Source organism: Dromiciops gliroides, chromosome 3 (genome assembly GCF_019393635.1).
Source record: "Dromiciops gliroides isolate mDroGli1 chromosome 3, mDroGli1.pri, whole genome shotgun sequence".
In the NCBI taxonomy this organism is placed as follows: domain Eukaryota; kingdom Metazoa; phylum Chordata; class Mammalia; order Microbiotheria; family Microbiotheriidae; genus Dromiciops; species Dromiciops gliroides.
In genome coordinates this window covers 55,134,487-55,162,454 of record NC_057863.1, presented here as the reverse complement: position 1 = coordinate 55,162,454, position 27,968 = coordinate 55,134,487, and the positions used below count along the sequence as shown (strand labels likewise).

Here is a 27,968-nt window from a genome sequence, read left to right as displayed (position 1 = left end):
TAAATTTATGTTTACATCACCAAAGTTCAATTTGTCTTCTTAAATAAATTAATCTACATACTTTAAGTGCATATAATTGATATAGAACTGCCTACAGGGCAATATTCTGGAGGAAATGAAAAGAATATAGGACTAGGAATCTGAAAAGCTGGATTGTAGTCCTAGTTCTACTAGATACTAGCTTTGTGACCTTAAGCAAATCACTTCCTCTCCTAAGTCTCAATTTCTTCATCTGTAAATTTTTTTGTGCTCAATTCCAATCTGGAAGAGGGAAGGCACTGTCTCTGTATTTCCCCTAGCAGGAACAGGCATAAAATAAGCACTTATTAAATATTTGATGAATTGGCAGAATTTTCACTTGATCTGCCATATATATATATATATATATATATATATATTCATTATGATTATCCAATAGGATCATACATTCATAGATTTCTAGCTGGAAAGTCTCAGAGGCTGCGGTAAAAATTATTGGAATTTAGCTGACTCATTTGGGAGGGGCCACACCTGGCCCACCCTGAAGTTACATATGCTACTGAGGTGAGAAGGAGACCTCTCCAAAGGCAGTTTTTGAAGGACCTCCCCTTTTGGGGAAGGGAGACTGAAAACTCATTGAGGGGAGGCTAGTAGTCGCTTCAAGCATGCTCAAGCTGGCCGCTCTCTCTCTTCTCTTCTCAGTTTCCCGGTGATGCAAGAAAGCTAGCAGACTTTCTAGGTGTGATGAGTGAACACAAAAAACCCTGCATTCCTTTGAATTAGCTTAATTGGAAATGATCTGGGGATTGTATAGACTTAGATTAGAATCAGGAGAATTTATCTGTATTTCTTTTTCTCTAATTCCTTATCTTTGATTTTTTATTAATTTCACCTTTGTTGTTTAATTCATTCCCAAGTAATAAAATCTGATCCGTTTGTGTAAAAGAAGCTGTAAGGCTCCTTTTTTATTGGCCTAGGAGAAATATCTAAAAGGGCAGTTTGGAGGGAACTTTGAACCTAGAGGTCCCTCATTATTTCTGGGACCCCAATATGTGAGTCACCCAATTAATGCTCCATATATTATATTTCAGCCCCTCCAGAGGCCATCAAATGCAAGTCTCCTCATTTTACAGATGAGGGAACTGAAGCACTGGGCAATTAAATGACTTGTCCAAAGTCATACAACAGTGTCAGAGTCAGAATTTGAACTCAAGTCCTTAGACTCCAAATCACTTATATGAAAGCAGATTTAAAACTACAAAGAGTTACATAAAGTATTACTCATAAAAAAGCACAAGCCTCTAGGCTTGTAACAGAAAACCTACCTAATAATATTGGCAAATAAAAGAATAATGAGGATGTGCTTCATTCCTAAATATTGTTTCATGCTGTACTATCATTCATAAAAGAAAGATTAATTATATTTTCATACTGTGTGAGGAAGATAACTGGGGACAAATCAGAATGACTTGCCATTTCATCTGCTTGCTGCAGAAATGTTGACAATGTTTTGAAAACAAAAACGAAAACGAAAACAACAACAACAACTCATTAATACTGCTGGGATACAATTCTCCTCACCTGCGTCCCTAGGTAATAGTTGGCAGGGTTGCAGGTGTTATTTTTTGGATTCTGATAGGTATTTTTAAAAGAGTAATGTTTGCGGAGAAAACTAGTATTTGTAAGAGGTACAAAGAAAGAGTACTCAGTTTAAAAAATACTTGAAAGGGGCAGCTAGGTGGCGCAGTGGATAGAGCACCGGCCCTGGAGTCAGGAGTACCTGAGTTCAAATCCGACCTCAGACACTTAACACTTACTAGCTGTGTGACCTTAGGCAAGTCACTTGACCCCAATTGCCTCACTTAAAAAAAAAAAATACTTGAAAACCTTCAGGATGCTCTGTACCATTAATAGGTACTGATGGGAGCACACAAAAGAAATACAAAAGACAGCCCCTACTTACAATCTGGAATTGCACAAGTTACAATCTGGTTAAAGGGTCGGGGGGGGGGGGGGGGGGGAAACACCCTTCAAATAATTTTAGAAAAAAATGCAACATATCAACTCATGAAAAAGAATATAAATATAAATTATATTAGGGTTTTGTTAGTACAATAAAGGTACTACTGGACTGGGGGGAGAGGTAATGGAGAAAGATACACTAAAAGAACATATGTGAAAATGTTTCAGTGACAAGAAATATGGACACAGTGCAGGCTGACTCATGATCTGTGATTCATCACCGTGGGTATTTCCTTCAATGGAACAGAATTCAACTGTTCTATGTAACACATCTGTGACCTCCAGTAAATTCCCTGTGGGGGCTGCCAAATGTGGAGCTCTCCTGATATCTCGGGGTGCCAGTAGGAGAGGGACATTATCCAAGAGTTACTCCTTGTTTTGATCATGAGAATTCCTTTTTGTTGTTCACACACTTCTTCAATAATACCTTTTATATCACTTCTTTGTCAATTCTTGTCTGAATGTGTTGCAACCTTCTCAGGCCCGACATGTGACTCTCTTCTGCCCTCTGAGTGATCTTGAACTCAATTTCTTAGAGAACTGCAGCCATACAGATCATCAGAAGAACATGTGTATTAAAGGATGAGCCTTTGTTTCAGAGAGAATCTTGGGATCATTTAAAGAACTCTGAAATTTCCCCAAACCAAAGTGATCCACATTTCTTTCTCCTGCTTATTTAATTCACTGTCCATGTTCAGTGTCTATGTTTGTATATGTAATTATTCATTTAACACACACATAAATTCTAAAGGTTGTCCATCCAGCTGTATATTTTCATTTGGATAATTTTGTTGTTGAGCTATTTTATTTGTGTTCCAACTGTTCATGACCCCATTTGGGGTTTTCTTGGCAAAAATACTGGAATGGTTTGCCATTTCTTTCTCCACTTCATTTTACAGGTGAGAAATCTCAGGCAAACAGTGTGAAGTGACTTGTCCAGGGTAACACTGCTATAAACTGTCTCAAGCCACAGGAAGATGAGTCTTCCTGACTTCAGGCCCAGTAGTCTACCCACTGCGCCACCTAGCTGCCTAATCTGGACAATAATAATTCTTTATCCTTGGTTTTTTTCTATATGGAAGGTTAGGTCAAACTATTCAGAATCAATGTTTTTCTCATTTACTCTCCAAAATGTTTTGGGGTCTGGATGCAATCGACAAAAAGTCATCCACAAACAGGAACTTCTAGGGCGGCTAGGTGGGGCAGTGGATAGAGCACCAGCCCTGGAGTCGGAGGACCTGAGTTCAAATCCAGCCTCAGACACTTAACACTTACTAGCTGTGTGACCTCGGGCAAGTCACTTAACCCCAATTGCCTCACTAAAAAAACCAACCAAACAAACAAAAAAAACCCAACACAAACAGGAACTTCTGAAAGGTTTGACCATTTCTAAAAAAGTCTCACTTGGATTTTTCTCTGGATAGGCTCTATTACACTGGTGAATACCTCTGCTGAGTAAATGTCTTTCATGCCTTGCTTGAAATATTAATGATCAGAGATATCTGTTGTCTTTCAAGGAATCTTGGAAAATTCTAACAGACAACAAACACAAGACAGCTTTGTATTCTCTACAGCTAATACTCAATTAGAGAAAGGTAAAGATATGATCTCCTCTGGAATACTGCTTTCAAATGTGGCCTGTTTCCTTACGTTTCCCTCATTAAGATGTCATTGGGAAAGCAGGCACGTGGGCTGATAATAACTGATGCTCTTGGTCACCTTTTTGGTAGCAACGAGGCCTGAGATTTCTTCTGGGCCTTTGGAGCTTCCTCTTCTTTAGAAACGTTAAGAACATCCCTCTGGAGCTTCAGAAAGGTGTCACTTTAAACATGAACCTCCTCTGCCTAAAAGGGTGGTCGAGTCCAGCTTCTTTTCTTACCTTTGTTTCCAATGCCACTTCCATGTCCAATGTAGCAACAACTGGGTCAGGGAAATTATAGACCAAATGGGGAGGGCTTTATTATCTTCCATAGTAAAGAGTTTTTGTTGTAAAAATCTTCCCAGTATTTTTCCATTTTTATCTGTTACCATCATCCTTTCAATTTCATTTCCAATTCCTTTGGGATGATTTTGCTTAGTCTGATGGCTTATTAAGCTTTCTTTAAACTGGTCTCTAACCTCTAGTACTTAACACTTATTATTATTATTGCTTATAATCCTCTACCAACTTTTTCTAAGGTTAAAAAAAATTTGTTATAAATTCAGTGTTGCCATTGGCTACCATTTTCTCTTCCTGGCATGTGGGTTGAAGTGTTACTAAGGTGGTTTTTAAGCTCCTTTGGTCTCCTGATCAAAGCAACTGACTTGCAATCATTAAGCTTTTATATGAAACTGACATAGTTGTTGAAGTCTTTTCTTCCAACCTTTTCCTATTTTAGGAAATAGAGAATAAGCAATATAGAGTAATATTCTGTGCAAAGCAGTGATTAAAAATCATATTTGAGGAAAGTTATTTTGGCAGCTGTGTGTAGGAAGGACAGGTACAGAGGATAAAAGTACAGTGGAAATCAGAACAATTAAGAAACAGGCAAATAGAAAATAATCACTCACCCTTTGGTTCTACTTTCTCTCTGTTTGATTTGCTAGACTGAATTTCTGCAGCATTAAGTGCCTGAAATTTGTGCCTAGCCCACTGTGTAAGATGATCAATCATGGAAAATACCGTCTGAGTACTTAGTTGACTCAAGTCCGATGCACTATCTTGTAGTCTTATACTATTCTGATCATCATGTTTTAGAACTGCCATAATCTCTGCATACACCTACAAAGAAAATATTTTACAGATAAATTTAGGTGCCTAATGTAGGCAAGGCAATGTACTGGGGACTAATAGAACAAAAATGAAAAACACCATAATTGTTGCTCTAAAAGGGCTTAAAATCTAAAGAAGGGATATTGTGTGCACATAAATAACATACCAGGGTATATTGTGATGAAAATAAAGAAAGGATCCAAACAAAAGAAAATTTGAGGAGGTAAAACCAAAACAAAATAATTCAGTTGGGATGATCAGGGAAAGATTCATATAGGCACTGGTACCTAAGCTGAGTAATGAAAAAATAAAAAAGATTTCATGTAGAGCGGGTACCTTTCAGTTACAGTAATAATATATTGCCTAAATACACAGAGCAAGAAAGAGAATGAGATCAGCAAATCTCTATAGTTTAGCTTGTCTTTAACATAGAGTGCAAGAAGGGAAGGAATTTGAATTATCCATAAAACATAGTTAAGAGTCAGATTGTGAAATATTTTAAATCCCAGGGTAAGGAGTTTCTACTTTATTTTGTATGCTCATGATCTAAATGAGCATCTAAATGAATCTTTGTACATACTTTTGTCAGTAAAAAATTTTCAGGCACACATCCTGATGTTAATCACTCAAAATGTATTTTTTATTAATGCGTATATGCACACACACATGAAAATCCAAAGAATTAAAGTTGAGAGTCACTCAAAGGTCAATTGGCCTACCACAAATTCAATTGGCCTACCACAAATTACCAATGTAAAATTGGGCCAAGAGAAGTGATCTAAAAAATACCATTAGAGAAATTTATGACATTAAAAGAAGGCTGTCCAGTCACATATCAGTTTGTCATAATCAATGGAAAAACCATGTGATCCAGTGGTATCAATTCAGTGTTGAGACCTAGAGAAAATTCCTCAGGACTTTAACCCCTATGGAGGATTTATGGGAGAACACTGACAAGAGTCACATAGATGGAAAGGGCACGTATACATTGATGAAGGAAGTGTATCAATGAGATCATAGATCTATTCAAGAAAATCAAACAGAATTCTCCAATGATGCCATGCTATGTGGTTGTGATTTATAAAATATCCCCATCTAGGCTGTGGGAAAATGAGTAAATTAATACACTGTCGATGGAGCTGTGAATTAATGTAACTATTCTGGAATGCAATTTAGAACTATCCTCCAAAAGCTAACTGTGCATATCCTTTGACCAGCACAGCTACAAGGCTTATATCCTATAGAGATCAAACAAAAAGGGAAAGGACCCATATGTACAAAAATATTGATAGAAGCTCTTTTTTTGGAGGCAAAGAATTGAGAACTGAGGGGTTGCCCAACAAATGGCAAATGGTCGAACAAGTTATAGTATATGAATGACAGAATACTATTGTGTTATAAGAAATGAAGAAGATAGTTTTGGAAAAACCTGCGAAGACTTGTATGAACTGGTAAAAAGTGAAGAGAAGAGGAGAACCAGGGAACAGGTTATATTATACAGTAACAGTATTGTAAAGTTACAGTATTATATAATTACAGTATTGCAAAGATAATCAATTGTGGAAGATTTAGTAACTAATCAACACAACAATCTAACACAGTTCTGAAGGAGTCATGATGAAAAATGCCATCCACCTCCAGAATGAAGCATATTTTTTTCCTATCTCTTTTCTTTTTGGGGGGTGGTAGGGGTGGGGGTGGTGTGAAAACATGAATATTGCGGTAATTTGTTTTATATAACTTTATATTTGTAATGGGTTTTGCATTTCTTGACTTCTCAATGGGTAGGGGAAGAGGTGGGAGGAGAGAATGTTTTGCTGAAAATAAAATAAAATTGAATTTAAAAAACTACTAATTACTAAAATAAAACATTCCCATTAAGAAAAAAAAATTACAAGTAATACAAAGGAAAATAGCCCAGTGGTAGGCAAAAATAAGCTAAAATGTGTTACCAATGATAACTCATTAAAGAGTATAGGCACAAATGACATATGTATGACTTTTAAAAGTATCAAAGTTTACACAGCAAAAATGGGAAATAACAAGTACACAACCTTAGTACTACACTGGAACATGAAAATATAAGGAGAAAAAAACAGAAGAAGGGATATAGCATTTTAGTGGATCCCTTAATAGGCATTTATCAAAAAATGTACGAACCACACAGGATAAAAAAAGAATAAAAAAAAAAAGAATGAGGCTAAGAAGGGCTTTAATGAATATGGAAGGAATTATCAATAAAAGTGAAGCCCTGGAACTAACAAAATTATATATGCTATATATTCTAAATGAATTATTATTGGATCTAGGACCAAAAAATATAGAAGACCTTACAAAAGAAGGAAGAAAAAACCATCTTCAAAATTTACATTGAAAGTAATAAAAATAAAGTAACTTTGAAGTGCTTTGTGTTAAAAACCTAAGAAAGAATATTTCAATTTGGTTATTATGCTTCCCAAGCTAAATTCAAAATGTATGAAAAATGATGAAAGGTCAAATGAGGTTCCAATGGTATAAGTTTGTTTCACACCTCCACTGCCCCCAAATGATTACTTCCCAAAATGTTTTAACGTACACCATGGGAAGCCCTTTCTTTTTTGGGTCTTTAAGCAACATAATGACTTCAGGCATTAATGAAGCCTAAGTCAACAATATCTTTACCCAAGGTATACAAAGCAAAAAGATTTTAAAAGACTGACAAATACACTGTTAGTACCCTGTCTATATTACTTAGAAATATCAATATATAGTACTTTAAGTTTTATCAGCAGTGGTATAAATTAAGACTCAAATAACAAATGTCTTTTTATGAGAGAAAGGTGTCAAAAGAGCCAAAATAGATATAGAGTTTTTATAAATATAACAATAATTTGAATCACCTGTAACTCTATTCTATTCAGTAGCACAAGGCCTATCTTTTAGCTAAGCTCATGGCCTGCCTCAGAAGCCAACATTTATAAAGATAAGGCATTACCAGTTTCTATTTCTCTTCTATTTTGCATTATTTCATTGGACCTTCTCAGTCATCTCTGAAAATTTTGTTCTTAAGTGACTAAATTTAGCTGACCAAATTGAATCTGACTTTATTTATAAAGAATAGGTTTATTATTTCAATCAGCAACAACCATTCACATTTATTTAGTAGTCTAAGTTTTAAAAATTACTTTTTTCTTTTTTTTAAAATGGGGCAATGAGGGTTAAGTGACTTGCCCAAGGTCACACAGCTAGTGTCAAGTATCTGTGTCCAAATTCGAACTCAGGTCCTCCTGAATCCAGGGCCAGTGCTTTATCCACTGCGCCACCTAGCTGCCCTCTCAAATTACTTTTTTCACAACAATCTTAAGACATAGGTTGTGCATGGACTATCATTTCTACTTGATATTTGGGAAAATGAGACTCAGCAGGGTTGAATAAACAGGAAAACCTGGATTTGAACCAAGGCATCCTTATTTAATTCCTACCTGTTTTATCACTTGAATAAGTATCTACTACTATGTAAGTGCCCAAACAACCTCCAAGAAACTGAATGAGTACTTATTATATACCCAGAATTATACTTTATGCTGTGGGGAATATGGCTTGGGGCCTTTGCAAAATTTAAAATCTGAATGAGAGATAAGAGGTTAGCAGACAAGAAAATGAGACAATATAATCCATACTCATCTATATGATGCTGACTAGAAATGAGAGAAGAGGAAGTGATCATAAGGCAGAGCAATCAGGGAAGGATTCATTGAGTAGGCTGACCACTGAATCAAGGCCTTCAAGATACAGAGAACATTCCAGATTAGAGGAAAAACAAGCAAAACAACAGAGGCAGGAAGGGTCATGGTGCATGTGGGGGAAACAATGAGGCTGGCCTGACTAAAGCTGAGCATGAGCTATTCAAAAGTGGGAAAGCTGTCAGGGTCAGTTTATATGCAATTCAGCACGAAAAGAGAAAAAGATTCCTCCACAAGGACAGTGACATCACACAAGCACAGATTTAGGGAAATTAGTCTTATAGGAAAGGAGGCCTTTTATTTTATGAGAAGGATATTTGAGAGGAGAAAAAATGAAGACAGGGAGAAAAATTTCTGCATAATATGGTGAAGGAGAGGTGAACTAAACAAGGATGGGAGTGAGTATAGTAAATAAAAGAACTTGATGGGGCAGCTAGGTGGCACAGTGGATAAAGTGCCAGCCCTGGATTCAGGAGAACCTGAGTTCGAATTCAGCCTCAGATACTTGACACTTACTAGCTGTGTGACCCTGGGCAAGTCACTTAACCCTCACTGCTCCTCCCCCCTCAACCCCCCCACCCCCCGCCCGCCCCATATGCTTACTGAATTACATGCAGTCTGGATAATCATCTACATTTATTTCTACATTAATTCTCTTCAATATCAATTATTTTGAACACATATTCAAAAAGCAAACTAAATGATGTCCCTCACCTCTTGCTGATCTTCTTTGGTACATCCCAGCAAAACATAGACAAGAATATGTGGAAGAAGGTAGATGGTCACCTTGAAGTCATGTTTCATCATAATGCCACAACAGTTAAACACTTTACTAGCAAGATCATGCCGCACCTGTAACCCCCAGATAATTAATATGATAAGATTTTAGTATGCACATTACCTTTAAAAATCTGAAGACATACGGGAACACTTATAGACAAATGCATAATAGAAAAATACAGGATCTAGACAATTTATAGATTTTCAAGTCAACTCACTCTCTAAAACCTACTCCATCTCCTCACCAGCCACCCTTCCTACTTCAAGATGGCTCCACCTGAAGGACGACTCTTCTAAATAGAAAGTCCATGGCCAGGATCACTATTTCATGAGGGGTCCCTAGCATACTCATTTCACTCTCACTTCAACTAATTCTCCAGACTGCTCTAGTTCCTCAACAACAGCCTATCCCTTCTTTCCCTCTTCCACATCTCCTCCCTTCAAGCCCCCCTTTATGTTTTGTCTTGTGCTATTAGATGGGCATCTAGGTGGCACAGTGGGTAGATCACTGGACCTGGTGTCAGGAACACTCATCTTCCTGAGTTCAAATCTGACCTCAGACACTGACTTCACCCTCTTTGCCTCAGTTTTCTCACCTATAAAATGAGCTGGAGAAGGAAATGGCAATAGCTTTGCTAAGAAAAGCCCCCCCAAATAGATCACAAAAAGTCAGACATGAGTGGAAAACGAATGAACAAAAAGCATCTTCATCCATGAAATATAAATAACTTATTTTTATTCTATCCTATATACCAAACTATTATTTCTTTGATTAATAGCAGTGATGGAGATGGTGATAATAGTTATCAGTTATATCATGCCTTACAAAGTGTTTTATGTACATGATCTCATTTGATCCTCACAATACTATAGTAAGACAAGGATGTATTACAGCCATTTTAAAGATTAGGTTGCTGAGAAAGAGAATAAAATGATTTGCCCTTGAAGGCATACATATCTGTCTGAAGCAGGATTCAAAAACAGGTCCTTTCTGATTTCAAGTCTGCTTTCCACTAGACTATATTACTTCCCAGTGACATGTAGCGATATCTTGATTATCCACACCGATGGATGTAAACAGTGATATGAACTAACACAATCCCATGAACCCTATTCCGTCATTATCTTGAAACACTCCCCTTCACTTATTCCATATCCTATACAAACCATTTATACGTGTTTTTAGAATACATTGTTTTATAGCACTTCTATCTTTGTAATTATTTTTTGCTTAGGCTAATATTAAAAAATCTAATGTATTTCACGAGCACTTGGATAAGTGAATAAAATGTGCTATATGAGAGGGACTTTTGCCTGGGATTAAGAATTGCTACAAATAACACACAAGTACATGCAAATGATAGAGAATTGATGTTAAAATCAAATTCTTTATTAGACAGTCAATGAAAAATAATCTTTTGTTTAATAACATTTTCATATTAAATTCTGAAATTAGAAACTTTTCTGCATATAAAATTAGTATTAAAAGGCTCCACAAGTTAGAGCTAATTTAATTGTATAAATTTGTACATCGGTCAATATTTTCAGTATTTTTAAATGATCAAATTTAATAATCAAATTCAGTACTTTTAAATAATCAAATTTTAAATGAACATTTAAAAAATATTTAAATATAATTTGATGTTTTCTCCAATACTTTTCTTTCTTTATTTATATTTCGCAACAATTTTCCTGTAAAAATTCCTTTCTTTCTTAAGTTACTATTGCTAACTTATGTTTTTACTGATCAATTAGAAAGGAGGCTCTTTAATGAATCAAGTATTGAGGAATGACTGAAAAGTTTATCAGCAGAATATTTTAACAAGCCATAAGACATACAGAGGTTCTTCGGTTTATTTTCATTCATTCATTCATTCATTCATTCATTCATTCATTCATTCATTTATTTTTAGTGAGGCAATTGGGGTTAAGTGACTTGCCCAGGGTCACACAGCTAGTAAGTATTAAGTGTCTGAGGCCAGATTTGAACTCAGGTACTCCTGACTCCATGGCCGGTGCTCTATCCACTGTGCCAGCTAGCTGCCCCTCTTTGGTTTATTTTTAAAGGGAAGTGTTTCTGTAACGTGATGTCAAAGTGAAGTCTGAACTATTCATAGCTATTAAGTAAATTAAACTATTTCCTACACTACTAGACATTTCTATTCCCAACACTCCCAACATTCCCTACATTTAGATAAATTAATTTACAACTAATCTTAAGTGCTCCAATTACCACATAGTCAGTCGTGTTGGTGCTGACTTGAATCTGGGGAACCAATAATCACTTAATTTCTATAGGTTGTCTTTAATTATAATAGCATACCTCATTTGTATCCCTTGTAAATATAACAATCAAAACTACCAGCAATCCTGTTTTCAAAGCTGAGTGCTGCTAATACCAGCATATGCTGCTTTACAGGGGAACACCTGAGGTTTCAAATTGGAAGACCATGAGAGGTGCTTGTAAAATCGAAACGAATTTTCTCCAAGGGACTTGACAGTGAAACTAAAATGAGTCTGTATAAGTTTTTGTATGTTAAATATATCAGTTGTTTCTTAGGACAATGCTGAATGTCACTTAAATGTAACAGATCTATGAATACCCTTTATAGAACTTTATAATCAAAATTATATACATTCCTGCTAGGTCAGATCTCCAAACTTTATCTCAGAATGTTTTTAATTCTACATTCTATTCCTCTAGCCAATTCCATAGGTTTCTGTGCTAGAATCTCCACTGCAATTACAGACAATGGCTAAGCAGAAGGCTTTGCTTTCTAAAACAGAATCCTACATTAAGGCAGTTCTTAACCTGAGCTTCTAATCTCTTGAAACTCAGGGGGTCTTTTTGCTCCCTTTAAATGGCTACATTTTTGGATAAATTATTAACAAAGCTGTAGAAACCGTAGCTTTGACCTTCAAAACACAAATTCTTTAATATAATCTTATCCATTTTCATCAAGTCAGAAATTCTGAATTTTTATTTAAACTACAGTTCAGGAATAAAAACCCATTTATAGTTGCTCTCTAATTGTGCCAGCTGCTCCATTTTTAAAGCCTATGCCTTTGAACAGTCACAGTGATGAAGATATCACTTATACTCCTAAATTCTTCAGTTTCTTGACCAAGACTTCATAATCTTTAGCAACGCTTTCTAATTTCTTCCTTATGCTATGATTTACGCTTACCTGAATCATCAGTAACAGTAAAGCATCATCTGATTTGACAAGTCTTACTTAGAAATTTTTATTACCTCTACATCTAGTTATTAAATAGTTAGCATTGGGGAAAAAATTCTAAAAGAACTTGCCTCTACTATCATCAAGATTGACATAAACAAATATTAGTGAGGACTGGGCCCTGGGGTAGGCACCAAGACAATGATTTTACCTACAAACTGTGATTTCATTTTATAATAAGTAAAAAATATATTATTACCTTTGTTATAAGATAACCCGCCCAAGATGCTGACCATTCTGCAAAGTTGTTGCCTAATTTACTTAAGTAAATTGGCTTCTTTACTGTTGACCAGTCTGTGGCCTTCTGAGAACTCTTATACCTATAAATTTAAATGGAATTTAGTACAAATCAAATTAAACATGTTTAGAATTTAAGATGAGATACTATATGATTGGCAAAAATGGGTATTGCAAGGACATTATACTAGTCAGTTTGTTCCCAGAGTTTCAATAAATAATTACATTTAGATTCTGAATACCATGTAATCTTCCTACACCTACCTTTTAAAGCAACCTTTAAAAAAAGTCAATTTAATAATCCAAGTATAGCACCAGATCTAACAATGCTATTTGAACTTGGTTTTACTTAAATGGCCATTTTTGGAAAGTTTTAATTAGGATTGTTAAAGAATGAACTTTTCTAGTGAAAGAAAAATCTGTTACATATATTAAATAGGAATTGAAAAATTAGCCTTAAGACATATAATTAACTCCCATTTGTTTAGAATCTAAGCAACACAGAATTCAATTGCTATTTGTTCTTCACTATTTAAAAGACATACATCATAGTCTATGTTACATACACTGTGAATACCAACTGATTAGATCAACAGAAAGTATGAGTCAGATTAACTTTCCTCCCAGTTATCTACTGAGGAGATCAGAGTTTTTCTCTTCAAGTGATACTCCTAGTTTATATAATGACAAGGAGACAGATAAGTAGAGATACTAGGTCAAACAGTGGTGAGAGTCAGGTGTTTTAAGCTTGGCTTTCCAATGTTTAGTTCTTCAACTACAATCTTTTTGTTTTAAACTGATCTTTAATTTTCCAATATCATTCATTTTAGAGAAATATTTTAATGGAAACTGCACTTCTTGGCCAGTATTCATAAAAGTAAATGAGGTAATTTGGAATGGTGTATGACTTTGGTTGCGGTTCATAATTTAGTATTCTTTCTAGTGTATAAACTCAGAATCCAAATAGCTATGAAACTTTAGGCCATGGAGAAGCTGACCAGTTACTTCCACTTACAGCTCTGATGATCTACCCTGATGTGTAACAGCATGAATGTCTACTAGTCAATCTGTACTGACAGTATATACCTAGTCAATACAAAATAAATTTTTGTTCAAAAATTTTTTTAAAAGAAATATTCAATAGGCAACTGGTGATATCGGGTAGAAGCTCAGGGGGAAGACTAGGATGGATCTAGGAATCTGGGAGTTATCTGCCATGAGAGGCTAATTAAATCCATGAGAGCTAATGAAGTCACTAAGAAAGTATAGAGGTAAAAGGGTACAGGACAGAGCTTTGAGGAATTCCCATAGTTACGAGGCATGATATGAATGCTAAAACAGCAAAGGAGACTGAAAAAGAGCATTTAGAAGGGTAAAAGAACAAGGAGAAAACAGTTTCATGAGATCCAGAAAGTAGAAATGGTATCTAGGAGCAAAGGGTGGTCAATTGTATTAAGGGCAGAAGACAGGTTGAGAAAGATGAGGATTGTAAAACTACTATAATCAAATCGACAAATTAAGAGATCATTGGTAGCTTTGCCAAGAGCAATTTTTGCTGGGAAATGCTATGAGATGCCACCATGCAAAGGGCTGAGGAGAGAAGAGAAAGTGGAAGCAATAATTAGAGACAGCTTTTTCTAGGAATCTGGCTGAAAGAGAGAACAAATGGAGCACTATAGTTTAATGGGATGGGAGGGTCTAGTAAAGTTTTGTTTGAAGGTAGTCAGGAAGAACCAGTTGATACGGAGAGATTAAAGATTTGAGAGGATGAGTTTCCAATCTGTTTGAAGGAGAGGAGATCAAGGGTTGTAAGGGTCAAATTTAATATGGGGAGAGTTAACTGGGTGGCTCGCATCACCATTAATTCCTTACAGGGTACATATAAAGGTACTGGCGAAAAAAGAAGGGTCACATCATTGTCAGAGTCTAATGACTAGGAAAAGGATGGACAATGGTATTAAGGTGTTCTGAGATAAAGAGAAGAAAGAGTTCACATTAAAGCATCAATTGTCTCATTAATATAAAAGGCAAGGTCCTTTTGGGAAGGGAAGATGTGAGAGGCTTGAGGAGAAAACAGAAGGTTTGAAAGTTTTTGTGGGGAAAATTTGACTTTCAAATACAAGACCCTAGAGAACCATAAAAACTTGGAGTTAGGTGACATGCCTGGGGTCGTGAGTGTCTTGTGTCTGAGGCCAGATTAGGGCTGGGGTCCTCATGGGTCCAGGATGGATGGTTTGTCCACTGTGTCACCTAGCTGCCCCATGATGACATCTGTAGGGTAAAATTGAGGGGGGAGAGGAATGCACTGGTCCACTAAATATCATACTGGGATTGACATCAAGAAGACTTATCCATGTATTAGAATAAAGCTTCAGACAATTACTAGCTGCATGACCTTGGGTAAGTCACTTAACCCTGTTAGCTTCAGTTCCTTATCTGTAAAATGAGCTGGAGAAGGAAATGGCAAACCACTCCATACAGTATGCCGAAAAAAACCCCAAATGGGGTCATAAAAAGATATGAGTGAAATGGAGAAGACAGAGCAAAGGTCAGAAAAAACTACTTTTTTGTGAAAACTGTCTTAACTGTTATTTTATGAAAAAACATTTTAAAGATAATTTTATGATAAGTAAATCTGGAGAAATTAAGAGTCAGTTTGATAGAAGCTAAAAAACAAAACAGAATGAGAGGTCTTCCATGATAAAACTTCTATTTTGTAAAGAAAATGAAGAGAACTGTTATGGAGAGATTTCATTTGTTATGCTGAATGAACAAAATGGCATGGAAATGTGTTCTCAGAAGTGAACAGAAGTTGTCTGCTGTTATAGCTAGGGTTTGAGGGGACTGTAGTTGTGATCACTCATTGCTAAAAATCGTATGCCTTTGTTTTATTATTTATTTTCCTTTAGATAAATTATATATTTAGTAACCTAAAAGTGAATCTCAAGAAGACTAAGGATTTAGTACATAAATATATAGAGATTTACCATAAAGAAATGAATAACTATTATTGGGGAGTTTTCTCTGGTTAATTATATAATATTTGACTAATAGGTGGGGACTCTTAGTTTAATTGATTGAAAGAAATGATGAAATCTTATTAATGAGGAAATACATAAACATATTCCATGGATAAAATTAAATATGGTAATGAGTCAAGTAATCTGTGGTGTTCCTGTATTTTGTAGCTACTAGACCAGTCTCCTATTCTGATTCTGCCCCAAATTTCTATCATAACATGAGGGTATTTGTAGAGGAAAGGCAGCTTCTACTTGGAATGAAGAAGTAGCCAATGCACTTTTGACATATCCTCACTGCTTTGATAGTTACACAAATTATACTGTCATGTGTGATTACTGACAGGTACCTCATTAAACAGGAATTTAAAGCCGGAAAACAGAGGGGGAAAAGTTGAGGGCTTCATTTAATAAAAATTTGACTAAAATTCATGTATTCTATACGCTATAGGCAGAGGACAGCATGCAAATGCAATGTATGTATGCACTTCAATACAGCATTTATTAAATAATACTTTACTTGATACAAAGCATTGTGCCAGGCACAAAGACAAGAACAAAATAGTCCCTTCCAAGACAGAGCTTACATTCTACAGGAGAAATACAAAATGAATAGAGATAAGAGTATTATGAAGAAACTTGACAAGGCTGAAAGCACAAACCCTTGGGAGGAATCAAAAGAGGCGGCATTCCATCCAAGGTTTCAAGATCCATGTAATAAAACTGTTCAATAGCACAAGAACAAATCCCCAAATGATATCATAAGGCCTTCTAAATAGAAAAGGTACTTTGAGGGGCTATTGTGAAGAAAATTCTTTGTCAGGTATAAGGGACTATATAAATGTTAGCAATGTTAGCTATTACTGTTGTTGCAATAATCAACCTTATGGGAGTTTTGCAAGGAAATCTCCCTCTAGAGTACTATATAAATGCAGTTTACTATTAAAAAAAAAAGGTGAGCAGAATGCTATTAGAGAAACATGGAAAGACTTACATGAGCTGATGCAAAGTGAAATGCACTACATACAAAATAACAGCAATATTGTAAGATGATCTGCTGCAAATGACTTAGTTATTTTCAGCAATGCAGTGATCCAAGACAACTCTGAAGGACTTATGAAAAATTCAATCCATCCACAGAGAAAGAACTGATGGTACCTGAATACAGATGGAAGTATATTTTGTTCTTAATTTCCTTTTCTAAAGTTTTTTTTCTGCTATGTTTTGCATGACTGCACATGTATAATTTATATTGAATTGCTTGAGTTCTTAAGGCAGGGTTAGGGAGGAAGGATGAGAATTTGGAACACAAAGTTTTAAAAATCAATATTACAATTTGTTCTCATATTCAAGGTGGGGGGAAAACGCTAAACAAACAAGCAAGCAAATGAACAAACAAATAAATAAATGAATAAGGCAGTGGGGCAAGGGGGAGAAAAGGTACCAGGTAACCTCCTAAAATAAGAGGTCAGCTATGCAGAATATTGAGAAACTATGTGCTTTGTCAAGCACATAAAAATTCCTGCAAAAAGGAGTTTTAAACTTTTTGTCTTTTAATGTAAGGAAAGGACTGTCCTTATAGATTTACTCAATAAAAATCAGTCTAACGAACAGAAAATAATTATTTTGATATTAATATTATGAATAAGGAAAAATCTGCAGATGTTAAATATTTTCAGAGACATTTATTTTTAAAAACTTTCACAAAAGTAAAAAGTTATTTTTTCTAAAATTCATGACAAAACGTTCATAAAAGTTGCTTTAGTAATAGCCAAACTATGCTAGGCCTTGTCTTCTCTCTCTCTCTCTCTACAAACACACACACACACACACACACTCTCTCTCTCTCTCTTTCTGGGTAAACACAGCTCCCATTGGTTTAATTTTCAATTCTGCAGATGACTCAAAGATATATATATATGAAATCCTAATCTCTTTTCAGAGCTCTAGTTTCACATCATTAATTGTCTACTGGATATTTCAAAATGGATGTGCCAAAGATATCAAACTCAAAATGTCCAAAACATATCTTTCTCCTCTAAACCCACCCCTCTACTGAACTTCCCTCTTTCTGTTAAGAATGACATTATCCTTCCAATCTCCTAGGTTTGCAAGCTTAAGGCATTTTCCTCAACTCCTCACTCTAATACAGAAATCAGCTGCCAAATCCTTTTATTTCTACTTCCACAATATTTCTCACATATATAGTCCCTTTCTTCTCACACAACCATTGCCCTAATTCAAATCATAAAAGTATTTTATGATTTTCTAGTTACATGTAGAGATAGTTTTTGACATTTGTTTTTATAAGATTTCTAGTTCCAAATTTTTCTCCCTTCCTCCCCTCCTTCCCGCCTCCCCAATACGGCAAGCAATCCATTATAGGTTAAATATGTACAATCACATTAAACATATTTCTGCATTAGTCATGCTCATCACCCTAATTTAAACCATAATTATCTCTTTCCTGAACTACTGTCCCAGCCAACTAATTGGTCTCCCTCCATGTCTTTTCCCTCTCCAATTCATCCACCACACAGTGCCCAAAGGGATTTTCCTAAAGCATAGTTGTGTCCATATCACTTACCTACTCAAATAAAGTTCAATGGATCCCTACTAACTTGACTTTAGAGTCAAATATAAGCTATTTTAATTGATATCTGAAGCTTTTCACAACCTGGTCCCAACCTAACTTACTCCTCCTTCACTCACTCTGTAGCTGTGCCTCCAATACAATTCACCTTTAGGCCTTGGCCCTGGTTGTTTGGAATGCCTGGAGTGTGTTCCCTCTGTCCTCTCCTCTGTCTCCTAAAATCCTTTTTTACTCTATGACACCATCTCTATGAAACCTTTCCCGATTCCCCTCGTTCAGGGCTTCTTAAACTTTTTCCACTCATGACTCCTATTTCCCCAAGAAATTTTTATGCGACCCTAATTATATAGCTATATAAAAAAGGTATACATAACCTTTTACTGCTGCCAAATTTTTCACAAGCCCCACATTCAGGTGTGATCCCATATGGGGTCGTGACCCACATGTTTGCACTAGATGATGGTGACATCTTCTCATGATTAGCTGGCACTTATTTTTATACATTTTTATAACATATATGTGCATGCACACACACGTTTCCTTCCCTGAATATAAATTTTCCCTTGAAGGAAAAGATTATTCCATTCTTGTCTCTGTAGTTTCATTGACTTGCACAGTATCTGGCACACAGCAGGCACTTAATACATTTCAGTTGATTCATTATCTAGATACCTTGTATTTAGATGAGGCTCCAAAATTTCACGAATATGTTCAGGGAATCTCCTCCAGAGTCGATGACCTGGACCATCAGTCTCCATTTCTCTGCATTCATAAATGGAAAGTAATTCCTACCAATACACAAGGAAAAAGCTGAGTCTTTTTTAGTCTTTACTGTTCCATATAACAGTCTATGCACAACAACAATGGATTTCAAAAGCTGTTTCTTTAAAAAAATATTTTGAGATGTAGTACTGCAAAATTTTGAAGCATCAAAATGTGGCATGACATCACTTCTTGATAAGGATAACACTAATAGCAAAGTGGTAAAAAGTCTAGAGTTATCACTACTTTACATTTATTTTATTTATTTATTACATTCCTTATAACTAGGGATTTTCAGAATGTTAAAGGAAACTCAAATTCCAATGTGTCCCCCGAATTGGAGATGCAGTGAAATATGAAATACTTAAATAATGATTCTGAAAAATGAAACCAAAGTCCAAGGATAAAAAGAGCCACTGCTTTTGAACAAATGGCTTTTAGTGCATAAAACGGGAATGGAGCACAGACTTGAAATCTTAGGATCTGTATTTGTGATCTAGATTCTATACTTACAAGCCATATAACCTTGGACAAGTCATTGTCTTTCTGAGACTCGGTTTCTTAATAAGGCTTATAACTAACTTTTTATGAGGCTATTTTTTGGAAGGCCCCTTTAAAAACCATAAAACACTATATAAATATTAGTTATAAAAGAGATTTTTATTTCACTAGTGCTACTCTTCAAAAGATCATTTAACCTGCACTATCTTTTTGATGTTTTCTCAAGTTTTAAAGACATATAGCTCTAATGAAACATTAATGTTGCTAATTTATATTTAATAATGATATGAATTATGTAAAAGTAAAATGTTACATAGTTTTGTTCCACAAATATTTAACTATATAACCCATTGCTAATTATCCAAATAAAGCAAGGATAACAGATGTATGGATAATTTTTAAAAGCGGACCGTTTTTGCATTTATAGTTGAAAAAGATGCATCTATGGACTAAAAATTTCACTTAAAAATTTTTTTAAAACGCACTAGGAATGGTTAATTCTGAAGTCACTAAACTGTTCAATTTGCCCAATCCTACTTAAATCATTCTACTGAAATACTTCATCATGGGAAAATACTTAGTACAAATCAAACAAAACTTTGCTCAAACATTCTTCTGTACAGGAATATTGCTGTTATTGATATTAAATATTTTTGTAGCAAAGTATTCCTCCAATGCAATACAATTTAAACGCAGAAAAGTGGTCATCAGTGGTTTCTCTGCTTTGGGAGAGAGTGCTTCTCTACTAGATCTGCATCCCAAAGAGATAAAGAAACAAAAAGGAAAAGGGCCTATATGTACAAAAATATTTAGAGCAGCTCTTTTAGTGGTGGTAAGGAATTGGAAGTTGAGAAGGATGTCTGTCAACTGGGGAAGGGCTGAAGGAGTTGTTGTATATGATTGTGATGGAATACTATTGTGTTGTAAGAAATGACAAATAGGATGTGCTCAGAAAAACCTGGAAAGATTTACATGAACTGATGCAAAGTGAAATGAGCAGAACCAGGAGAACATTGTATAGAGTAACTTCAATATTGTATGATGATCAACTATGAATGACTTGGCTATTCTCAGCAATACAATGACCTAAGACAATTGTGAAGAACTTATGATGAAAAACGTTATCCATCTCCAGAGAAAGAATTGATGGAGTGTGAATGCAGATTGAAGCATACTTTTTCTTCACTTTCTTTAATTTTCTTGCTTGTTTTTTTCTTTTTTTTTTGGTCTGTGTTTTCTTTCACAACATGGCTAATGTAGAAATATGTTTTGCATGACTGTACATGTATAACCTATCTCAAATTGCTTGCTTCTCAATGAGAGGAGGAGGTAGAATAAGAGAATCTGGAGTTTTAAAAAAATGTTAATGAATGTTAAAAATTGTTTTTATATGTAATTGGGGAAAAAACAAAATATTAAATTTCAAAAAAGGAAGCATTCCCTACACAATAAAATCTCAAGTTTAAAGATGTACACAAGCCAAGTAATTACATAGGTGCTATCAAAAAAAAGGTTCTCAAGGTAAATCTAACATTCTTGGTGTTGTTAGCATGTTGAAAATGAGATTTGCTTAAATTGTTCACAGTGCAATTAATTTATTTATCCAGCTTTAGATAATCAAGGCTTGAACTGCAAAATTCAAATGAGGAAGAACAAATATCTATCTATCTATCTATCTATCTCTAAAGACTTTAAGAATTTTTGCAGACACAATCTATATCCTGAGACTCCTAAAAAGGCGAGAATAAAATGTCAAATGAAATAAGATATTAAAAAAGACAGCATATGATATATGGCCAAATTTTAAGTCTAATATGTACTGCATCATGTTTTCTGAACAAACAAAAAACATTTCAATAATTCAAGGATCTGTAATTTCATCTCTGTGCATACTCCTTCTATCAATGTACATCATGATGTATCTGTGCATTAAGAAATGGTTAATAATAGCTATGAGTAATAAAAATTCACCACATGGCCAGTTCTCTATGACGAGCCATCTAAACTTAGTTGGCCTGGACTTGGGCACGAGCACAGAGACTATGACTTGGCTCATACTCGAAGCCTTTTCAGTTTGGTAAGGCTTACTGAAGCTTGTGCTCCACTGACCTGGACTTTAAAAGCCTACTTTAAGCCTCGAGGGTGGCACTGCAATATATGAGGAAAACTGTTGCCTTAAAACATTTTAATCAGAAACATGACAGTCAGGGCAGCTAGGTGGTGCAGTGGATAAAGCACTGGCCCTGGATTCAGGAGGACCTGAGTTAAAATCCGGCCTCAGACATTTGACACTTACTAGCTGTTTGACCCTGGCCAAGTCACTTAACCCTCAGTGCCCCCCCCAAAAAAAAAAAATAGAGTCAATAAAATATTTATTTTTAAATTCCTTAAAATGCAAGTTTATGCAGACGGTGAAAAGTAAATTATATAAACTGTTGAACTCAAAAAATCATAATGGGAAAGGCTAAAAAAGATGTTGTAACAAAGGAATGATGCTGAACAATTTAAGCCACAGCATCTATCCTGGAACCCTGAGAACTAGAAAAACTATAAATCATTGTAATGGATTAACTTGTATTAACTTCCTAAAAATCAGCCCCGAAAGGAAATGGGCTGCCTTGGAAGGTATCAGAGTTTCTCTCATCAGAAGTTGGTCAGGCAGTGTCTTGTTGGTCAATTACTTGACAGTTTTGTTATAACGGGGAGTCCTTTTGAGGTACAGATTATACTAAATGGCCACTAAAGTTGCTCCCAATTCTAAAAATCCTGAAATTCTATATGACACATTTGATATGCCATCCTGTAGATCATGAAATGATTCACTAATATAGGTCCTATTTAAATATGGTCGGGAGAAATAATTAGTATTACATTTAAATTATTGTGAATCAGAAATAGTGCCCAACAGGAAGTGTCACAGAAATAATACACATCAAAACACCAGTTTATTCAAGAGCCACAAGAATAAGTTATAAAAAATAATGCCTTTTTCCAACACTGAGTACAGACTTTACAATTTCCTTACAGAAATCCCAAATTGTGCATACAGAAATGAACACATATGTTCTTACCTGAATGGCATAGGCAGCTGAATCCTGAGCACGGACATTATCAGCATATGCAAGGAATGCTCTGGTTAGTTCCATCAATAATCCATATGCAAAATTTGAATCCTCCACTCCAGTCTCATTAACAAGGGAAAAAAAAAAGTTTAAAAGTCAACTGACAAGAAAATTCCTAAGCTTTAACTCTACTGCTCTATATGTTTGGCTTCAAACTAGGCTTAATTTTTTCAAAAAATGGGATTGTAAGTTAATTTGGAAGGAATGAATTATTAAGTTTGCAGTATATAAATCAAGGCCTAAGGCTCTTTAGAACAACTTCTGCAGTGTGTGGGGATAACCTCAAATTCTACCATATAAACATTGTAACATTTGGCTTATTTTCTTAAGTTATATAAATTGTTTAAAAGGAAATAAATCTGAATTACAATTAGTAATGAATACAGAGAGAAATGTCCATTATAAAAAGGTAAAAAAGCTTTATTCTTAAGAATATGTTATTCAAGGGGCAGTTAGTCAGGCCTAAGTTCAAATTCAGCTTCAGACATATATTAGCTGGGCGACCCTGGGCAAGTCACTTAACCCTGTTTGCCTCAATTTCCTCATCTGTAAAATGAGCAAATCACTCTTTCTTTGCTAAAAAAAAAAAAAAAAATCTGAAATGGGATCATGAAGAATTGGATGTGACTGAATGACAACAAATGATATTCAAAGAAAGTTCACAACTTCATATATTGGCAAAAGACCACTGAAATAGTATTCTAAGAAAAGTATGGAATGTATGGTTTCCTATATGGCATAGATTAAGTAACGTCATGGTTAGGTGTAAATTGAACATTTCAGCTAATATCTGATATGGGAGTCCCAAATGAATTTCAGGGAACTATTCTAGAAAATTCCCAATCACTGCTACTTACCACAAATGTAACATCCTTTCCTTGAGTTTCACCTGTTGAGAAGTCCAGACGACCAGGATCTATTGCACCCAATTCTCCTAAACACTCTCCACAAAGTAATCGAGCTTGGGAATTTGCATCTTGGCAACCTTTCAAAAGCACTGTCACCAATTTTGAGATAATAGGCTCTACTGTTTCACTGTCTGTGGCATATTTTATTAATTTAACCTAAGTAGGAAGAAAAGAATTTTTTTTTAAATCATAAGGATTCATTATATAAAACCTAAGTTCAGAAGACTTCTAAACCTTTCTCATTATATAAAATTTCAAATATATAAATCAATGTGCAATAGAGCACTGGCCTTGGATTCAGGAGGACCCAAGTTCAAATCCGGCCTCAGACACTTGACACCTAACTAGCTATGTGACCTTGGGCAAGCCACTTAACCCCAACTGCCTTGCCAAAAAACAAAAAACAAAACAAACAAACAAACAAAAAATCAATGTGCAAGAATGTATTAAGAGCCTATTGTGTTCAAGGTACTAAGCTAGGGATACAAATACAAAGAATAAAATATTATCTACTATCAAGCACCTTAAACTCTAATAAGGAAGAAAACCAGTACTAATAAAGGATGGGCCAAAAGTCATAAAGGGGTTTCAATATTTAATAACTCATAATTTTTAAATTTACAATGCCATAGCATCATATACAGTATATACAGGAAATTTATATTACGTGTGAAAAATCAAATCTCATAAATGGCAAAAAAAAGCAAAGAAAAAATAATTTTTGAAAAGTTATTAAACTTAAAATAGCATGACTTCTGGTCTACCATGTATAAGTATATATTGGGGTTTTTTTGTTGTTTTTTTTTCAGTACAACAAACATTTATTTTATTTTTTCCAGTTACATGAAAGGGTAGTTTTCAACATTCATTTTCATAAGATTTAGAGTTCCAAAATTTTCTCCCTCCCTCCCTTTCCTCCCTTCCTCCACAAGACATCAACCAATCTGATATAGGCTATATATGTACAATCCACATAAAAAGTATATATTGTTAATATGAATATATGGATCACCTGGATTTGATGGAGGTGCCTTCTTATCCAAAAGTATTTTTTATGAAACCATGCATTAATAGGATTAATGGGAACCAAAATGTCCTTCAACTAAACTCCAAACTGAACCCAGATCGCTAGCAGATAAAAGAACCTACCCTAGTGACTTCTTTTCCCTCAGGATAATAAGTCTCTATCTTATGTTGACATCTGGGCATCCTCATCCTTGCCAAACCCTTTTTTGGAATCCTGTAATCTTATCATGATGCTTCTGTATTTCCTCCATACTTGTTATAACTGAAACTGTTAAAACTGCCTTTGTTTCTGTATCATACTATTGAAACTGATAATGCCCTGTAATCAGTGGACAAAAAACCCCATATGTACCCTTAGAAATGGGGAGTCTCTGAGCTCTCTTCTTAGGAGGGGAGTCTCCACATGATCATGTGTTATATTTCTTCTTGGGACAAAATATTAAATTGATATAATGTTTTTTCTGTCTGTCTCTGATCTGGTTATTATATTTGTAGGAGGACACAAATGAAAACAAATTGTAGGAGAAATTATAAGATGTTATATAAGATATTATAATTTTTCTGATCTGTTTATTAATTTTGTAGGAGAGATTAAAGATTAGCTTCTCTGATATGTTTGTAGAAGACATGCAGATACAAAAAATATATTTTAATATTCAACAATATTAAGTAAATATGAAGAGGATAAGTAAAAGTAACTGTTTTTTAAATTAATTGCTATTGAGAACAGTTTGGCAGTGAGCATATTATTTATTAATATCATATACCAGTAAATCATTGACCGCATGTCTCCCTAACTTCTTATTGTCCTCAGGAAGCATGGTAGAGAAAGCAGGGGAGAGAGCTTTGGCATGGCAGTTAGCTGAGCAGGAGAAAAGCCCCAGAAAACCCATGCTGTCTCTTAGAAACAGCATGTGGTCTCAAGGAGACCCAAGAGAGTTAAGAAGACCTACAAGCCAGAGAGCCAAGATCATTTGCCAAGAGAGAGAGCTTATGGTCATTATACACTGATCAAAGCTAATTGTTTAGCATCATTCAATTCTCTTGGTTGACATGACTTGAGGGTGGTCTACATTAAAATGAACTCTACAGGGAGAAGAAAGTAAAAGACCCTCCCTGAAGGTGCTCAAAGCAAAGTCCATTCTCTAGGTCTGGTTTGATCCCATCAGACAAAAGAATCTATTTCCATTTCTTTTGTTCCCTTGGGTTTGTGATCTGAATTTTTGGTAGTGGAGGCAAGGAGAAAGGACTGAGGAGCTGATCTCTGGGTCCCCCCCAAGAAATCCATTATTAATCATTATTTTCTCACATAAGCAAAACATAGTTAAATACAAGTTGGATAAGAAGGGAGGGTGCTAACAGTTGGGGGATGAGGAAAAGCTTCATGGAGAACACAGCTAGGTGCTGGAGTGGATAGAGTGCTGAGCCTAATGTCAGGAAGAATTGAGTTCAAATGCAGGTTCTGACACTTATTAGCTATGTGATCCTGGGCAAGTTATACAGCAGCAACCTGGTAAGGATACTGTGAAGATTAAATGAAATAATAATTGTAAAGCACTCAGTACAGTGCCTGGCACATAGTAGGCACACTTATTCTCTTTCCTCCTTCTCTAGAAGGTGGTACTAGAGGTGCATCTTGAAGGATAGACATAAAGAATGAACAAGAATTTTAAATTATTCCCTACAAGCTTTAAACTGACAAGACTACAATAAAATGAAAGACTGGGACAGGATTATACTGTATAGGATTTAGACCTAAAAAGGGACATTAGAGAGCATGTAGTTAAATTTTTATTTTACAAATCTAGAAAAAAGTTGAGAGGATTTAAGTTACTTCAATTCAATGAAGACTCATTAAGTTACTTGTCCAGGAGCTTATAAGTAATAAGTAAAAAATCATGGATTTGACCTCAGATATTCTGATTCTTTCTTCTCTATCCAGCTACTTCACTTAACATTTTAGCTTACTTTTATTTTAGAACTTTTCATGAATCCAGATAATCTAGTGCTCATTCATTGTTGGATGAGAGATGACGGGTGAATAGCAATCAATGAGATTAAAGAGCATTTTAAGGATTCTGTGCAAGAACTTAGAAGACAAAGCACAAAAGTGTTCTGAAGTATTTTGAGTAAAATGGAGGCAAGTAATGAAACCAAGATGAATGGGATAAAAGATATGAAGAGAATCAAGCAGGTCAGAAGGGGCATGCTGTAGTGTGAATAACACAGGCATTAGAGTATTTGAATGTATTCCAATGTGGACTCTGCTACTTGCTACCTGTGTGACCTTGAGCAGGACACAACCCTTTGAGTGCTGATTTTCTTCATGTGTAAAATGAGTTGGTAAAACTATGTGATCTCTAAGGTCAATCAATCAACAAGCATTTATTAAGCACCTGTGTCCCAGAGATTGTGCTGCTAGACACTAGAGATACAAAGATAAAAGATAAAAAGGAAACAGTCCTCATGCTCAGAATTTCCCTTGTTCAGGGAAGCACTCTGTGTGTGTGTGTGTGTGTGTGTGTGTGTGTGTGTGTGTGTGTGTGTGTGTGTGTGTGTGTGTGTGTGTAAATAGAAGGTACAAGGTACTGGCAAGGAGGCCTCTGGGAGAATTAGGAAAGGCTGCATGCATGAGGCAATCCTTGATTTAAGTTCTGAAGGAGCCCAAGGATTCTAAGTGTAGACAGAAGACAGTCTAGAGATCTAGAAAGAGAACTGGAATATAACATAAGAAAAGCAGGTAGGATAGTCAAGCTGTAAGGTACAGTGCACAAAGGAGAGTAATACAGAACAAGACTGATAAAGTACACCAGGGCCATACTGTGAAGGACTTTAAATGCTGAACAGAGGACTTTATGTTATGCTAATGGCCATAGAGAGCCACTGGAGCTCTTTAAGTTGAGAGGATATGCTCTGAACTCTGCTTTAGGAATATCAATCTGGCAGCTGTATAAAGGATGCTCTGAATCCTAAGACACCATGAGAAAGAAACGAGTCTGGAGTGAATCTGGCAGGCTTGCTAAAAGCCTTTTTGTATCTCTTTACAATAAGGAATACTATAGTTCAACTTGAAAATAAAATTGTTCAGCTCAGTTTAGTTCCACTGAACTTTCATGATTACTTCATCCTGGGTCATTTTTCTTTATGCTATTAGTAGCCAAAGTGTAAGATGTGAAGACAATAAAAAACAAATAGCTCAATGTTCCCCTGCTAAAACCAAATGTTAACAACCATTCATCAGCATATCAAGGCAGACATTCTGTCTTACTCAAAATCTTGAAGAGTGATCTGAATCTTAATGTATGCAC

The 27,968-nt window shown here is 35.4% G+C and overlaps 1 protein-coding gene across 1 annotated transcript in view; it reads right to left on the bottom strand.

Annotated features, from left to right (window-relative positions):
* The window catches only part of ATR (ATR serine/threonine kinase), a 118,538-nt gene that overhangs the window by 40,496 nt on the left and 50,074 nt on the right, over nt 1-27,968 (bottom strand). Inside the window, exons 22-27 of the mRNA XM_043990538.1 lie at nt 23,584-23,790; nt 22,676-22,789; nt 19,014-19,129; nt 12,694-12,814; nt 9,190-9,327; nt 4,552-4,762 (exon numbers count right to left, since the gene is read on the bottom strand). Of these exons, the coding sequence (XP_043846473.1) occupies nt 4,552-4,762; nt 9,190-9,327; nt 12,694-12,814; nt 19,014-19,129; nt 22,676-22,789; nt 23,584-23,790 (907 nt within the window). The remainder of the gene's footprint in view (nt 1-4,551; nt 4,763-9,189; nt 9,328-12,693; nt 12,815-19,013; nt 19,130-22,675; nt 22,790-23,583; nt 23,791-27,968) is intronic.